The sequence below is a fragment of the Macaca thibetana genome, chromosome 15 (assembly GCF_024542745.1).
Source record: "Macaca thibetana thibetana isolate TM-01 chromosome 15, ASM2454274v1, whole genome shotgun sequence".
Taxonomy (NCBI): Eukaryota; Metazoa; Chordata; class Mammalia; order Primates; family Cercopithecidae; genus Macaca; species Macaca thibetana.
In genome coordinates, this window is record NC_065592.1 from 77,990,641 (window position 1) to 78,009,099 (window position 18,459).

Below are 18,459 nucleotides of genomic sequence, written 5' to 3' on the forward strand. Positions count from 1 at the left end.
CTAGTTCTAGATCCTTGAGGAATCGCCACACTGTCTTCCACAATGGTTGAACTAGTTTACAGTCCCACCAACAGTGTAAAAGCATTCCTGTTTCTCCACATCCTCTCCAGCACCTCCTGTTTCCTGACTTTTTAATGATCGCCATTCTAACTGGTATGAGATGGTATCTCACTGTGGTTTTGATTTGCAAGAAAATTATTCTTCATTCATGTTTGAAACAAACAAGTTTCTTATTTGTTCACCTAATAAAATAGACTCTTGGTTATCAAGTCTTTATTGCTCACAAATTAGGGAAATCACAAGAAAAAACTAATTGATACTTTCCAAAGGAAATAACTTTTATGAAGCCTGAAAGCAGAATTTTAAAATTTAAAATGCCAGCATATTAATTGTTCTTATCCTAGACAAAAAACTGAAGCTAGTATATGTTGCTTGAGGAGTTTTGTTTAACAAAACCATAGTGCATTATAAATGCACTGTGTATAAGTGACAATTAAGTGATATTATCTACTTTTTATTTCATTTCTCCATCATGTGCTGACACAATCTTTTATTAAGGTGAGACTGCTACAATCAGATAAACTTACCTCTTGGCCATATAATTTTCTGCTGCTCCAAAGTATGTCATCAAAGAAAGCAAAATATGACAAGGTTAATAGTGTGTTTACTAGACAGCAACTACAGCATTATGAATGCTCAATTAATGTTTAGACTACATTAGTGCACTTCATAGGAAATGTATGATATTGGAAAACATAATGCACACTATTCAGAAGCAGTTCTTTTTCACTAAAGAAAAATGTGCTGGCAACTGCTCCGTTTCCATGGATTTATGATTCTAATAGGTCCTGAAAATATAGCCCAATCCTTGCCAAAATCTCACTTGTGCTTTATATCAGTAACATGCCCTCTATCCCTGCTTATGCATTTGAGAAACAGAAAAACAACACAATTCGTTAAAAATCCACTAATTAGAACTCCAGAGAACTGATTTTGGGGAGGGGAAGATGTACGGGAGCTGACACCTAACTTATTTTATTTTTATGGAAAAAAGAAAATTGCACAAAATTATGTGAAATTGAAAAAAGAAGCAAACATTTTCCAGAATATGTTTGAAAGTGTATAGTTCAAATTTAAACCATTTTTTAACATTTAATGGTATTAAATCACTTCAGGAGAACTCAATCAGCAAGAAGGATACAATTCTCTCCAATGTTCTACTTACAGAGAGAAGCATATTGTACATTTAATTCTTAAATTCTGGTACCTGCAATACAAAGAGGAACTGGGAGATTTAACCCCTAGTTAACTAAAATATCAAATCAACAGACCCGGGGCAGTGGCTCACACCTGTAATCCCAGCACTTTGGGAGGCCAAGGCAGGTGGGTTACCTGAGGTCAGGAGTCCGAGACCATCCTGACCAACATGGTGAAACCCTGTCTCTACTAAAAATATAAAAATTAACCGGGCCTGGTGATGTATGCCTGTAGTTCCAGCTACTTGGGAGGCTGAGGCAGGAGAATTGCCTGAACCCGGGAGGCAGAGGCTGCAGTGAGCCGAGATCGTACCACTGCACTCCAGCCTGGGCAACAGAGCAAGATTCTGTCTCAAAAACAATTGTCAACTTGAACCCCATTCCTTAGATAACTGGGTTCCTTAAACAACCTTATTTAAGGTTCCTTACATAACCTTAGCTGCATGTTAGCATGATCTAGGCACCAAATTCTCAATGCTCAGGTCCCACTCCAGACCAATTAAATCAGAATTACTGCTATTTAAAGAAAGAAAAACAAAAACTCCACAGGTGGTTCAATGTGCTGCCTAGATTGCTATCCACCACCTGGGACACTATAGTTATTTTAAGTTTTAAACCAGATTAGTTTAAGTCACAAATTAAATCTCTACTGCTGGATAAAAGCATATTTGCTAAGTGACCTTTAATTTTTACCAGAGTACTAGAAAATGAATGAAATCCAAATGCCTGGTTAACATTATATCTGATGGTCTTTCAATTCCGGGGTGGCCGTGTAATCCAGTTCCTGGCACTGAAATAGAAGGGAGACTCCTGCTGGGTCCTTTCCTTCTGGGATAAAAGGACAGAGCCCCACTGGGAGGAAAAAGTGGATTTCATTTCTTTCTCCACTTTCACTAGCCCTGAACTCTCAGATAAATACTGAAACTAAGGAGTACATCTTGCAATCAAATAGCAGTGAGAGAACAAAAAGTCAACATGTTGAGGATGGTGGTAGAACAGAGACTGGAAGAGCTTGGGTCTTTGATGACATTGTTGTGTCATTGAACCACACCAACCAACTACCTTCCACATTTTTATGTTAAGAAAATGATTGCTTAAGCCACCATTAGCTGAGCTTTCCGTTACATGAAGTCAAATGTATTTCTTTTTTTTTTTTTTTTTGAGACAGAGTCTCCCTCTGTCACCCAGGCTGGAGTACAGTGGCACAGTCTCCACTCACTGCACCTCCGCCTCTCCAGTTCAAGCGATTCTCCGTGCTTCAGCCTCCGGAGTAGCAGGGAGTACAGGCATGCACTACCACACCTGGCTAATTTTTGTATTTTTGTAGAGATGGGTTTTCGCCATGTTAGCCAGGCTGGCCTTGAATTCCTGGCCTCAGGTGATCCACCTGCCTCGGCCTCCCAAAGTGCTGGGATTGCAGGTGTGAGCCACAGCGCCCGGCCCTAAAGTATTTCAGATGGGTACACCTTAGTTCTCTCTTAAGCTACGAATCACTCAACATTTACTATTGGCTAAGAACTTTAAGATATTATCACTTTTAAGCCTCACAGCAACTCCAGAAACAAGTGTTGTTATTCCCATTTCACATATGCAGAAACTGAGACCCATACAAGTTAACTATCTTGTCCTTGGCCATACAGAAGTTAGACTTTAAGCCAGGTTCCTTTGATTCTAATCTCAGTGCTCTTCATTACATTGCTATAGTACTGTTATTAACCTCTTGGATGTGTGCAAGTCTAGCTGCTCTGATTAAATTGTGTATCATGCAAGAAGAGCATGTTAGGCTTGTAGGAGTACACCTAATGGTCTACATTTAGGTCAATAGATATTTGAAGAATTAATGGGTTTGCTTGAAAAAAAAAAATTACAGGATAAACTTTTCTTGTGCTGTTCTGCAAAACCACATGATGCTTTAAATTCACTCCACCAAAAAAAAAAAAAAAAAAAAAAAAAAAATCAAAATCAATCCACTTTCACAGAAGACTTGATAAAAACGTTTTTAATAATAATCAATGGCTTTGGTATGTGATAACATTTTTTCTCCCTCCCTGGTGAAAAAGCAAATAAATAGTAGGGTTTTGGTGTAGATGCTTAAGGCAACTATATGGACCTATCTTCAAGGATATGGGGTGCTGCTATCTGTCGAGTTGAAAAGACAAACGTACCCCTTTCCAGGATTGTGTGCTAGCGTGTATTTTGTAATTTTTTTTTTCTTTTTGGCCAGCATTTACTCTTCAGGTGTTTCAAGGTGTCTATTATCCCCACTACTATGCTATTTGCCCAAAAGGCACTGCTGATGGGCCTCCTGCAATTGCTGTTCCGTATTCTCTTAGCATTTACTGAATTATTGAAAGCAGTACAGAGGCAGCCACGTTGAGTTTAGAGTCAGGCTCACTGGACCAAAGCTACTATGTTTTGCCTTTCTCTGTAAAATGAGAAAAGACCTATTTAAAACTGTTCTTATGAGACTTAAGTGAGCTGAAATGTAAACAAACTAGTAACAGTTAAGGCAGACAACAAGAAATTATCAAATATCTATGTGCTGAATAGTGAGATAAGTGCCTGGAAAGTAATGATGGCCCCTGTCATCAAGAAGCATACAGTCTACTAAATTGCCAGTTTCAACTCTAACTCCTTAGTGGCCAGAAAACGGAGTAAGTTGGAAGATAGTAAAATCTGAAGTCTGGCACCTGGGATCAAGTGCCAGTTCTCAACTTTTCCGATGTAGTGGGTTGAATAATCTCCAAAAGTATGTCTATGTCCTAACTCCCAGGACATGTGAAAGTGACCTTATTTGGGAAAAGGGCCTTTGCAGATGTGATTAAATTAAGGACCTCCAGATGAGATGATCTTGGATTATCCCCGTGGACTCTAAATTCAACGTTCAGTGTCCTAAAAACACAGAGAGGTAACACAGGCACAGGAGAAGGCCATTAGAAGACAGGCAGAGATTGGAGCCATGCAACAACAAGCCACGGACCGCCTGGAACCATCAGAAGCTGAAGAAGCAAAGGAATCTCCCCTAGAGCCTTGAAAAGGTGCAGGGCTCTGCCAACAGCTTGATTTTGGAATTCTTGCCTCTAGAACTGTTACAGAATAAAATCCTGTTGTTTGACACGACCAAGTTTGTGGTGTCAGTTTCTTCATCTGGAAAATGGGGCATATATCCTAACCACAATTTTATTTCCTGAAGTATAAAGTGCAATAACAGCACTTTCCAGGCACGAGCAGACATTAAAAATGGCAAACATTTATTGAGAGCGTCCCATGCTAAGCGCTTTGCACGTGTAACTTAATTATTTCTATTTTATTGATCAGGAAGCCAAGGATCAGAAAAATTTTGTAATTTTCCCAGAGCCACACAGCTAGCAAGTGAAAAAAACGGGATTACAATTCAAACCGATTCACGATACCCCTTTTATCCTCCACACTGGACTGCTCAGGAAGTATGCAAATTAACACACTTTAGAAACTAGCTACTTCAATATTTGTTCAGGCTACGGGATTCAGGCCTCTTATTAACCGCGCCGGCCAAGTCTCTCCTTCAGCAGCCTGTTCGACCTCGCAAGAGATCTCCCTTTCTTTCCAGCACGGAAGCGACAGGGTTAATGACGTCATTTTCTCGTGACCGTTGTCGCGTCCTCTGACCGACGGATCCTTTCAAGGGCCAAAATACTCGCTCCTCAAGAGGGGGCATAACAGCAGTGGACCAATAGAAACTCCGAATTTTTGTATTGCCTGGTAAGCTCCACCTCTTAGTCACTGATCCGCCGCGGAAGTTGAAAAAAAGCGGTCCGGGGGCGGAGCAAGGCAAGGAAGCGGAAGCGGAGCCGCGGTCGGGATCCGCTGCGCAACTTGCTTCTGTCCCACGTGTGCGGTGAGTGTGGCCGGCTCAGCGGTCGCTCCTACGAGGGGTTCGCGCCCTACCGGGCGCTGGAAGTCGGAAAGGTCTCTCGGGGCTGCTGTCCACTGGGCAGTCTCCTGTGGCCTCTTTCTGGACTAGGAGTTTGGGACTGATTGGAACCTGGCGAGGAGGGCGGAGCTCCGACCTCTCTCCCACCACGTTGCCTTGCGTGCTGGTTTAGATTGGACTAGCTTCACTCTAGAATCCCAGCCCGTGCTCGGCCTGATCAGCCTGTCTGTGCTGTTTCACAAACACCAACTCCAGTACTAGGTGGTGTACCTGAATGTACGCAGATTATAAGTGCTGGGAGGAAACGAACTGGAAGCTGAGTTGGGAGATAGTGGAGTCTGAAGAAGTGATCTTTAAGCGGAGATCTAAAGCATGGCGAGAGGCCACCCGGAGATCTGGAAACTCGGGGAGTACTTCAAGCAGAGGCAATAATCGGCTAAGTCTCTGAGATGGGAGCTAGGAAGGAGTACAGTTGGAGTACAAGATAAAGTTATTGGGATAGAGTGGAACTAGGTTCTGTAGGGCCTTGAAGGACATGATGGGGATTTTTTTTTCTATACAGTAGGAAAACATTTCCGTTGCTATTACCATGTGTAGAAAACATTGAAGGCTTATAAGCAAGTGAGAATAATGAATAGGCCCTGGTTCTCTTTAGAAGATGTATTTAATTTGGAAGCTCAAGAGATTGTATTGATAATAGTTTGCATTAGGGTGGTGACTTAAGGGGCATTTAAGAGAACTAACTTATGGTTCAGTGTGGCAGACAAGAGAGAGGAAAATGTCAAGGGTAACTCAGGTTTCTTACTTGAGCAGTAAAATAGATGATGTGCCATTGGTTGAGATAGGGGACAGTGGGGCAGGGAAAAATAGTATCTTGTTGTCTGTGGGACAAACAAGAATAACATAGAGAACAACATAAGAGAAGTATGTTTTAGACATATTAAGGGTAAGGTGCCTGTTAGACACGTAATTAGAGGTATCAGATAAGCAGTTATACACAAGTTTGGAGCCCCAGGAGAAGTTCATAATGGAGACATGATTTGGGAGCACTCAGCATAAAAAGCCAGGAGATTGGATAAGACCATCTAGGGAGAAGTGTGGAGAGAGAATGGACGTTCCCTGAGACAAAGATTTGAGGAATGCTGACATTTAGAGGTTGGCCTATAAGAAAATGTCATTTAAACTGAATTTGAAGGATGGGTAGGAATTGTGTTGGCAGAGAGAATGGCTTTAAACTTCACTATTCAGATAAAGAATAATGAGAAAGATTGACTTCTGTGTGGTGTTGATGGGTGGGGTGAATTAAGACCACATTTTGAATGGCTGTGAATGCCTGAGTTGGAACTTTTTCCTGAAGGCAGTGGGAAAGCTTTGAAGCTATTGGAGCATGGAAATGACATGAAATAGGTGTGCTAGTGGAAGATTAATCAGGCAGCAGAAAGTGGATCAAAGCATATTAGATCTAAACAAAACTGAGCAAGAGCTAACAGGAGCCAGAATGGGGTAATAGAGGGAAAGGAAAAAGAGGGGCCAATTCTGAGAGACACTATGGAATGTGATGATTGATTATCAAGGTACAGGGTCCCTGAGCAAAGCAAATTGCATTTTGCCGAGTGCAAGAAGCAAGACCCAAAAAGTTACATATTGTATGATTCCATGTATATGAATGACATTCTGGAAAAGACAAAATGGGCATGAAAACCTAATCATTGGCAGTCAGGGAAGAGGGAAGGAGTTGATTACAAAGGAGGTGTACCAAGGGACTTTCTAGAGTGACAAGACTTTTCTGTGAGATACTGTGGTAGAGGATGCATGACTCAGCCATTTGTTGAAGCCCATAGAATTATACACCAGAAGGAGTAAACTTGACTATATGCACATTTAATAAATCTGCCAGCATTTCTGGGGATGCAATGCTGACTGTGACCAATCAATTAAGCTATATTATAAACATATAACTTCACTAAAGAGAGTGAAGGGCTGATCTAAGTAGCTTTTTTTTTTTTTTTTTTTTTTTTTTTTTTTTTTTTTTTTTTTGCCTGCAGCAGTAATTGCTACAGGCAGAATCCACCGACTTGAGTGCTAAAGTTAACAGGTAAAACTTAAGAGGAGGTAGGATGTCTACATATTCTCCAAATATCTTGTCTAAAATGTTTATTAATTGCTATGGTAGCTTAACATTTGAAACAGAGTCTCACTCTGTTGCCCTGGCTGGAGTTTAGTGGCACAATCTCAGCTTGCTGCAGCCTCCACCTCCTGGGTTCAGGTGATTCTCCTGCCTCGGCCCCCTGAGTAGCTGGGATTACATGTGTGCACCACCACTGCGCCCAGCTAATTTTTTTTATTTTTAGTAGAGACAGGGTTTGGTCTTGAACTCCTGACCTCATGTAATCCACCTGCCTCAGCCTCCCAAAGTGCTGGGATTACAGGCGTGAGCCACCATGCAAGCCTCTAAGTAACTCTGGAAGTGTTTTGAATGGATACAAAAAAGAATTGTACTTCAACACTGTATCGTCATTGTAAATTTATTTCTCATGAGGTACAGGTTAGCAGTTCTGAAAGTATACATGTATAGTAGGGTTGAACATACGTATAAATAAATTGTAGATGGTGGGAAGCAGGTTGCTCACTGTCAGAGAAAGAACGTACAAATGAGCAAGAGGAGATGCCTAGAATAAAATCTGTGGTGCTTGATTAGATTTGGAAACATTAGTATGAGCTTCATGTTATTTTAATAGATATAAAAATAAATATAGGTATGTGCATATGCATAGGTTAATGTACATATGTGTGTTTCCTGAATCTGTCTGCTGAAGGGACGTAGAAACAGGGACACCTCAGTGACAACAAGCACACCTAGCACTCAGATCATGGTTTTTAAATACCATTCTTAAAGAAAGGAACCAGGATTCCTTGGAGAAGTGGCTAATTTCAGGGCTAGTTTAAGGAAAATACAGAATGAACCTGGAGTTAGTGCCACAAAATAAGGGTGTGCTTTAAAAAACAAAACAAAACAGATGGGCCATGTCAAAAGGACACAGAAGCAACCTGAAAAACTTCCCACTGGCTGGAGCTAGAATTATTTGAGCAACAAAATAACAATGGTAGTGGATTATAACCGAGGAATGAAATAAATATCTGAGACTATATGATATAAGTAAATAGAAAAGATGGGACAAGTCTTCCCTACAGAAAAGTTCAGAATAACAAAGGTAAAAGTAATAAGAGAAATAGAAGATCACCACTTAAACGCAGTAATTGCTGCAGCCAAAATCTACCAACAAATGCTAAAGTTAGCAGGTAAAACTTAGGAGGACATAGGATGTCTACATATTCTCCAAACATCTTGTCTAAAATGTTTATTAATTGCTGTGGTAGTTTAGCATATGTCTGGATTCTTTAGACCCCTCCTTCTGGGAAGTGGAGCTTAATTTTCCTCTGAGTTTGGGCTGGACTTGTGGCTTGGATCTAATAAAGATGGAAAGGTTAAAGTGGCAACTTTATAGTGGAGAAACCTGGAAAACACTGCTTTGACCAAGTGAACACGGTTAACATAAACAGTAATAAGTCATGTTAATGTCATGTACCTCCTGGTAGAGTACTACCAGAAGAAAGCTTGACCTCTGGTAGTCTTCCAAAAAATGTGTAGCCTTAGCCTAATCATGAGACAACATCAGGCAAACCCCAAATGAGGAATATTCTACAAAATACAAAGGAAACTTGATGGCCAGAATCAGTGTATCCTGGTACAGAAAGAGGATATTAGTGGAAAAACTGGTAAACTCCAACTCAACTCTGTAGCTTAGTTAATAGTATTGTATGTTAACATTAGGGGAAGCTGGGAAAAGGGTATATGTGAACTGTGTATCTTGTCAACTCTTTTGTAAAGCTAAAATTATTTCAATATAAAAATTAGAACAAAAATATAGAGAAAACATGTAAATGAATGGATTCTTATAAAACTACATGGCATACAAGAGCTAAGAGATGCAGGTATGGTCATTGAGAGGTGATAATGTGCTAGGAGCCCTCACTCTCAGCGCCGCCTCGGCCTTGGCGTCCACTCTGGCGGCGCTTGAGGAGCCCTTCAGCCTGCCATGGCACCGTGGGAGCCCCCCTCTGGGCTGGCTGAGGCCAGAGCCGCCTCCCTCTGCTTACTGGGAGTTATGGAGGGAGAGGCGTGGGCGGGAACCGGGGCTGCGAACAGTGTGCTCAGGGGCCAGCGCGAGCATGCCAGCGCGAGTTCCGGCGGGCGCCGCGCAGGCTCAGCGGCCAGCTCCACCGGCCCAAGGCAGTGAGGGGCTTAGCACCCGGGCCAGCAGCTGCGGAGGAGGTTGCGCCGGGTCCCCCAGCAGTGCGGCTGGTTGGCGCTGCACTAAAATTCTCCTCAAATTCTCGCAGGATTTATCTGCTTCCCCACGGGGCAGGGCTCAGGACCTGCAGCCCATTGTGTCTGAGCCCCCGCCCCCCGCCGCGGTGGACTCCCTTGCGGCCCGAGCCTCCCCTATGGGCGCCACTCCCTGCTTCCTAGCGCCGGGTGCCATAGACGGCCCAAGGGCTGAGGAGTGCAGGCGCGGCTAGGGACTGGTGGACAGCTCTGCCTGAAGCCCCCCGCCCCCCTCATGCAGGATCCACTGGGTGAAGCCAGCTGGGCTCCTGAACTGGATGGGAACTTGGAGAACTTTTATATCTAGCCGGAGGATCCATCATATGTGCACCAATCAGCACTCTGTGTCTAGCTCAGGGTTTGTGAATACAACAGTTGGTACTCTGTATCTAGCTAACCTAGTGGAGACTTGGAGGACTAGCACTCTATGACTCTGTGTCTAGCTCAAGGATTGTAAATGCACCAATCAGCACTCTGAGTCTAGCGCAGGGTTTGTAAATACACCAGTCAGCACTATATGTGTCTAGCTCAGGGTGTGTGAATACACCGATTGGTACTCTAGCTAACCTAGTGGAGACTTGGAGAACTAGCACTCTGTGACTCTGTGTCTAGCTCAAGGATTGTAAATGCACCAATCAGCACTCTTTGTCTAGCTCAGGGTTTATAAATACACCAGTGAGCACTCTGTCTAGCTCAAGGTTTGTAAATATACCAATTGGTACTCTGTATCTAGCCAACTAGCACTCTGTGACTCTCTGTCTAGCTCAAGGATTGTAAACACACCAATCAGCACGCTGTCAAAATGGACCAATCACCTCCCTGTAAAATAGACCAATCAGCTCTCTGTAAAATGTACTGTTCAGCAGAATGTGGGTGGGGCCAGATAAGGGAATAAAAGCAGGCTGCCCCAGCCCCCGGCAACCGGCTCGGGTCTTTTTCCACGTTGTGGAAACTTTGTTCTTTCGCTCTTTGCAATAAATCTTGCTGCTGCTCACTCTTTGGGTCCACGCTGCCTTTATGAGGTGTAACACTGACTGCGAAGGTCTGCAGCGTCACTCCTAAAGCCAGCGAGACCACTGGGAAGAATGAACAACTCCAGACGCGCTGCCTTTGCTGCCTTTAAGAGCTGTAACACTCACTACGAAGGTCTGCAGCTTCACTCCTGACAGCGAGACCACCCACCAGAAGGAAGAGGCTCCAGACACATCTGAACGTCTGAAGGAACAAACTCAGGACACACCATCTTTAAGAACTGTAACACCACGAGGGTCTGCGGCTTCATTCTTGAAGTCAGTGAAGCCAAGCAACCCACCAATTCCGGACACGTTATGATGGACATAGCTAAGTAATAATGTGACCCTTCAGTTCTAAATGCCCCAAGGAAGCCGAGTAATTCGGGGGCTGTCCATTTTTCAAAATCATTAGAAAAGTCAAGATTGGAACAGCGCTTTTCAGAGTGCTCCTTGGAACTCTGCTGTTCCCTTGTGATGTTCCAGGAAAAAGTGGTTCAACTGGAGTTGGAAAATCCTGCATCCTTTTAGCCTTTGCTTGACAATTGATCGTTTATATTAGCAAATTAAAGAATCTGAAAAGCCTTTTCTTACAGACTGATTGTTGTCATGTAACTTACTGTTTCCCAAATATATTTTATCCCCGAACCCTTGTTTTCTCTTATGCTAATATCCTGAGAATTAGTTATTGAATGGGCAATTCTAATCTAGATATATCTATTGTTGTCTGGGGATCACTAACATCTGCTGTTTAGAGTCAGCTTTCAAATGAGTTGATCGTCCAACTTTGGAAAGTGGAGAAATGAGCCAAATGGCTTTTGCTCTTGATCTGTTCCGTTGCTTTCAGGGACCTTGGGTAGTTGAGGGATTATAACTTGTTTATCCTGTGCACCATGGTGTCTCAGTAGCCTATAAAGCTCCTATTAGACAGATTCCTTTCAATGAAATATTAACTATTTCAACATGATCTTATTTTGGAGTTCACTGCCAATTACTTGGCTGCCTCTAAAACAATCACAAATTAAACACTGGATGCTAATCTTTGTTTTAGCTATGTTGGATCACATAGGAATCTTTCAGATAATCCTTTATTTTCTTATATTAAATGCATGTAGTGGTATGTGCAGCCTATTGTTTGTTCCTGGCTTTTTAGGCTCCAAGAAATCAAGAGATAATTTTGTCAGTTACTCATCCTCTAGTCTTCCCAGGTTACAAAATGCAAACTCTGATGCGTATTATACTTAGTGTCAATCGTGGTCTATTTTTAGCCAGTACTATTGTGGAAGTGAAGTGTTGCCTCCAGATACATCAAACACTGGCCAGAGTGTGTGTTGTTCCTAGTTTTTCTATTGATACCTTGTTCATTTTCAGTTTTAAAATCTGAGGCAGTGATTGCATAATTGCTGGATTTAATTAGTTGCCCATTCTATGTCTGGGTGATTTGTATTGTATTTGTAGACTGAAGGACTAAATGCGGCAGTGACTATGTAACAGCTCTTATTTGATGAAGAGAACTGCAGTGATTGTTTTGGTTTTGATTTTCCAGAGTTGCTACAATGGAAGTCAAAGGGAAAAAGCAATTCACAGGAAAGAGTACAAAGACATCACAAGAAAAAAACAGATTTCATAAAAATAGTGGTAAGATATGCTTCCCTTGTGGGTGTTTGGCTATTATAGTTGGGGGATGGGAAGGCAGGTAGTAAATTTCAATCTGTATTCATTGGCTAGGATTAGGATTAAAATAGTAGGAAGAAGTATGTGTTATTGTGTATGAGTTAACATGTTGCTCATAACATTTAGACACTTAAGAAATTGCCAGAATAATTGAGGAATGCCTTACTCATGAAAGACTCCTTATCTCAGTTGTTACTGCTGTTGCATCATTTTATTCACACTAGTTCACCATACGTTTTATTTTAACATTTGATAAATTAGGACTGTTTAATACATACTGCTCGTAAGCCAAATACTTTTAGGTTCAGAATTTATAATGGTGATGTCTTTATTATTCCATCAGGTGTCAGTATTGTAAAATAGAAAAGTCAGGGAACTGTACAAATGACTGTTTCCTTAAAATAAAGCCATTGCTGTTTGTATCTCATTTGTAAGGTACTAATTTGTATCTTCTTGACTAAAAGTTTTTATTAAATAATTTTATTGTAGACTTTAAAATTTTATTTTCTTAAAACTAGAAAATTTTCAGATTAACATTTTAGATGTCCTTATGTTATACTTTCCAAGTTTCAAGAATATTCATTTTATTCTTAGACTTCTTTTATGTTATTGAACTCTTGAAAATTCTGTGTAGACCATCATTAAAGCAGAATACAAAGGTATATAAATAATAGCTTTGCTATATGCTTAAAACTAGAGAAACATACCAAACTGACACCAGTGTTTAGTGGTAGAATCATGGGTAGCTTTTATTTTACATTTCTCTACTCTTGGGTTTTTGTTTTGTTTTGTTTTGTCATGAACCTGTATTAGTTTTATAATCAAGGAAATAATTTTTTAATTTTGTTTTGATTGTTTAAATACAGTTCTACTCAAAAGGCTGTATGTTGCGTATCTGAGAGTAAGACAAGGTATTAGGATTAAAGAACGTAATTTTCTGTAATGGATATAATCCCATGGATACAAGAGATTTGGGCCCAGAATCATTGAACTTGTAATTATTATTGTCACTAGATTCTGGTTCTTCAAAGACGTTTCCAAGAAAAGTTGCTAAAGAAGGTGGACCTAAAATTACATCTAGGAACTTTGAGAAAAGTATCACAAAACCTGGGAAAAAGGGTGTGAAGCAGTTCAAGAATAAGCAGCAAGGGGACAAATCACCAAAGAACAAATTCCAGCAGGCAAATAAATTCAACAAGAAGAGAAAATTCCAGCCAGATGGTAAAAGCGATGGTAAGTACTGATTTGTTCAGCATGGTCTTTGCAGATCCTTGCCCTGCCTGACCTAGTGCCTGAACCCATTCATTGTGCATAGGGACTCTGGAGGTGCATTAGAGACCTCACATTCTTATTCCTTGGCAGGTAACATTTTGGGACAGGTAGATGGCTTAAACAAACAACAGAGCATCTTTCATGCTCAGAATTTCCCTCTGGTGCTTGGAGTTTTTTATTTCTTAGCCCTTTTGTGAATTACCTTAGCCATGAAGTTAAGCTAAATTATAATGGCTTTGTACAGTGGAACCTCAATAAAATGTTTCTTTCTATAAGCTAAAATTGATTCATTCATTCAACGAGTATTTGAGTTTTCTATGCATTGCACCAGAAGATAGGGCAAAACACATACACACACACACACACACACACGCACAATCAGTAAGGATACAGGCCCCAACTAATCATCATAGAATCTGGCTTTAAAGAATCAGTCTGTCCCCAGCTAAGTGTCATCCTTGGTTAAGGATGCTTTGGTGAGCAAGAAACATACAGACCCTGCCTTCACAGAGCTTAGGCCAGACTAATACAATAACCCATCTGATCGCACAGATCCATGGTAGTTCCAGAGAAGGTGTCGTGCACACATGACAGATTTGATTTTAATTGGTTCAGGACAAGTTGCTTACTGATTGGAGGTTTTGGCAGGTCTCCTGCTTGTCTGTTGAAACAAACTGCCCGTCTCTGTGACGATGTTCAGTGGGTCATTTCTAACCCAGAGCTTTGCTCTCTATTGTGTAACATTCCTCTGTTGTGCATTGTCCTGCATTGATCTCAAACAAGCAGTTCCAGGTTATGTGGATTGTCGTATCATTACTTCCTTTGCAACATCCTGAGAATTTTTCTGGTGCCTTTTATTCTCTTTTTCTCCAGCACAGCATGTCTTACACTGCTCCTTTGTTGCCAGCTGAGACCACTGGGGATGGTTTTCTCAGTGCCATCCCCTAGTCCTGGTGCTTGCTTTTTACCCTGCCTAAGGGCTGCTTACCAGAGGGACAGCAGCCTTAAGACGGAGGTGGGGAGAGAGGAAGGAGGGGAAGTGCCATTGTTTGCCATTAGGGATGTAGGATCTTTTCATGCTCAGTCTCGCTCTTCTCTTTTCATTTTTTCTTTCTCCCTCATCTTCCTCCTCCCCCATTGCCAGTAGTTTCTCTTCTAGCTCTCTTATACTTTCTCTTACCTAGCCTCTCTAATAGATCCCAAATATTACTTTCTCTAGTGGAGTTTTTGATGCCTGCATTTTAAACACATATGCACTAATTTCTCACACTGATGTGAGAAAAGCCATGATTTCTTTTGCTATGGGAGATATGTTCCTGATATCTCAAAATGGGACTCTTGATATCATTTTCTCATATTTTTATATCAGTAACTAGACTGATAGAATAAGATGAGAGATTGGATACTAGACAACCCCCACATTGATAAATGTATCGCAGCCTAACATGATATATGTCAAGGGTACCCAAATATTTATGGAACTAAATTAGCCCTGGATCAGAATATCCTCTATTGTATAGTAGAAGATATCATGTTAATATAATGGTAAATACGCCCTCTGTTGCCTATAATCTTTTGTATTACCAGGCAGGGAATATATAAGTAAACAATAAGGGAATAATAAATACATTGTAGTATATTGGATAGCCATTAGAAATTATGTTATTGAGGAATGTTAATTTCATGAGAAAACATAATCATGTTCAGTGAATGCAGATTCTGAATTTTTTTCTTTTTTGAGATAGGGTCACACTTTGTTGCCCAGACTGTGAAGTGCAATGGCGTGATGATGGCTCACTGTGTCCTCGACCTCCTGGACTCAAGTGATCCTCCTGCCTCAGCCTCCCAAGTAGCTGGAACTGCAGGCGTGTACCACCACATCCGGCTAATTTTTTAATTTAATTTTTTCGTGGAGACAGGGTCTCACTATTTCGCGCAGGCTGGTCTCAAACTCCTGGTCTCAAGTGATTCTTCTTCCTCAGCCTTCCAAAGTGCTGGGATTACAGGCATGAGCCGGCCACATTTTGAGTTTTTAAAGATTAAAACATGCATGGAGAAAAAGTAAGAGGAAAATAATCAGTGGTTATAACTAGGTTTTGGTTTTATAGGGCTTTTTCTTTTCTTTTTTGCATTTTTCCCAGTTTTTCAAGAGAAAGGGAGATAGTTAGAAGTGACTCCCCCAAAGGATTCCGTGCAGGATACTCATGTAAATAATACCCATTTTAGTAAGCTGTTCTTTGTTTGGCATCATTAGTTCCATTGGTAAGTTACTTGGATTTTGAAGACAAAAAAGTGGTGGTAGAAAGATATTCGACTTTAATAGTATCACTGTTTGTGGCGAACTTGGAAATTTTGGTTGTTCATTGTCATGACTATGATAGCAGAGCACTGTTTCTAGGTTTGAATCCTAATTCTAGCAGGTTGTGTGGCCTCAGATAGAGATCTCAACTGCTTAGTTCTTTTTCCCCACCGTGGAAGGGAGGGTAATATTAATACTTCTTGGAGTTGTTTTAAGAAATAAGTGAATTAATATAGAACAGCACTCAGAACAGTGAATTTTCGAAGTTGTTTTTCCTGTTTTCATTTGGACTAATTTTTGTTTTCATTGAAAGTTGACTATACCCTAAGTCCAATGATCTTAATCTTAAAAAGCAGAAGTTTATTTCACAATTGAAAAGATATTTAAAATATTTTAGTTACTTTTGTAATTCTTTTAATGTCCTTTTCTCTTAATAGGTATCCTGTTAGAAGAATTAAAGATTTCAATGTAACAAATGTAAAATGTACAAACTGCTCAGAAAGCAAAGTATATATGGGGAATGGTGTGTTCCCCTTTCTAGCTTCCAGAATGGGCATTGATCCTGATTAGTGATTGCCCTTTATACCTAATTTGTGTTGGTTTATGACACTTAGAATGTTAAATGTAATTGAAAATAATTTCTATAATAACTAGAATCAGCAGCCAAGAAACCTAAATGGGATGACTTCAAAAAGAAGAAGAAAGAACTGAAGCAAAGCAGACAACTCAGTGATAAAACCAACTATGACATTGTTGTTCGGGCAAAGCAGATTTGGGAGATTTTAAGAAGGTAATTCTACCTAAAGATGTCTTTGTTAGTCCCTTTGCGACAGTGGAGAAGTCAGTGTACCTTGTAAATAGGGAGATGTCCTAAAATAAATGACGTAGCACTTGGGTTATTGAGGGCGTCCTCATGACAGCCCAGTAGAGACATCAGTACTTGGATATCTGCCCGTTGCAGAAGTGTGTAGAATCATTACGATGGCATCGGATATGCTTATGAAAATGTATGAGGTTGAAATAAATTTGACATTCTTCCTGAGAGATTTCTGAGAAAATGAAGGATAATTTCTTATCAGCTAGGTTTTGAGATACTTCAGTATTTGTTATCTTAGATTTGTTTTATTATTATTTTTTTTTACTTCTGAAGTTCTGGCTGTTAAGATTTGGATTGATACATAAAATTACACCTTTTGAGATGAGTTTCTGCCTTTGAGAAAATTACTTTTGTCTGGCTGCTCTGGAATAGTAATTTTAATGTCAGAGGTTTGCTGCTGTAGAAAAGAAAATCATGCTGAACTTGGAGAACATATACTGGTATGGTTTTTAATTTTGTGTGTTTAAAATAACTTCTTTACTTAAACTGTGTTTCCTTTTCTCATTTGTAGAAAAGACTGTGACAAAGAAAAAAGAGTAAAGTTAATGAGTGATTTGCAGAAGTTGATTCAAGGGAAAATTAAAACTGTAAGTAGGACATACTCATTGTTGCCGTTTTAAACGATTGAAATTGCCTCACTCTGAGGAGTAGCTGACCATTCATGACAGGTGATCCTGTCATTGTTTCCGGTGTATTTGACCAAAAGTTTTAAATACCTTCCATAACACTGAACTACACAAAAATTTAAAAGTGAGCGACCTTACTGCTGGAGAGTTTTGCAAAGATTATCAGTTGGCTGTGTCATTTTTAAATAATTCTTAAAATAAGCCGGTGTTCCCTTAAAGTTATCTTGAGAAGTTACTAGTTCAGTAGTATTTGCTTAAATGTCTTGTTCTAAACTCCATATAATTTAGTATGTTCTCAGTTGCCAACTTTTTTATATTTGTGATGTGAACATATTACTTCTTTCTTTTCCTCCATGCTTTTGTAAACATCATGCAAAGATCTTTAACTAAAATATAATCATTTGAGAATTCTAAAGTAGTTTTCATTGTTGATGCTTAATCCGGTTTTGTAATAAATTTCCAGTGACTCTTGTGCATTTGGATTAATACATAATGGCTTGGAAGACAACAGATTCTCATAGTTTTACGGCACCTAGGGGGGCAGCATTTGCCAAGTCAGATGCATAGATCTAACCAGATGCTATATTACCTCTTGAAGGAAAATAGCAAGTCATCAGCTGCTGCTTTCTTATAAATTCAGCAGGATCTTTTTACAATAGAACTGCCCCCTCAGCTCTGGCAGCTTATAAATATTTCACTCAGGATTCTTTCTCAACTACCCTGAGGTCACAGCTGTGTGACCATGGTCTTAGAAGTGAGTTTGGTGTTCAGATCCTGGCTGGGCTGCTTAAAATATGTGTGCCTTTGAATAATAACAATAACCTATTTATTATTTACTATAGGTTAGGAATTGTGTTAACCAGGACATGCATTGTCATTTACCATATGTTATCATCCGTGTTATATATTTGATGTATTTGGGACTCAGAGAAGTAAAGATTCTTCCTTAGGGTAACAGAGGTAGCGAGTTCCTTCTCGAAACTTTACTCCCCTTATCTGTAAAGTGGGAATAATGACAGCTCATTCTTATCTCATTCTTATGATTGCTTTGAGATATAAATACGAACACTATGTTTAAGGCAGTTATGTTGCTTATAAAATAGATGCTCAATATATACACAAAAACAGCCTTAATTTTTTAAAAG

General features: G+C 40.2%; 1 protein-coding gene across 1 annotated transcript in view; it reads left to right on the top strand.

Annotated features, from left to right (window-relative positions):
* Positions 1 to 5,017: 5,017 nt before the first annotated feature.
* The window catches only part of PUM3 (pumilio RNA binding family member 3), a 41,216-nt gene continuing 27,774 nt past the window's right edge, over positions 5,018 to 18,459 (top strand). Inside the window, exons 1-5 of the mRNA XM_050762016.1 lie at positions 5,018 to 5,133; positions 12,113 to 12,204; positions 13,255 to 13,473; positions 16,466 to 16,601; positions 17,200 to 17,275. Coding sequence (XP_050617973.1) covers positions 12,123 to 12,204; positions 13,255 to 13,473; positions 16,466 to 16,601; positions 17,200 to 17,275 — 513 coding nt within the window. The 5' untranslated portion in view covers positions 5,018 to 5,133; positions 12,113 to 12,122. The remainder of the gene's footprint in view (positions 5,134 to 12,112; positions 12,205 to 13,254; positions 13,474 to 16,465; positions 16,602 to 17,199; positions 17,276 to 18,459) is intronic.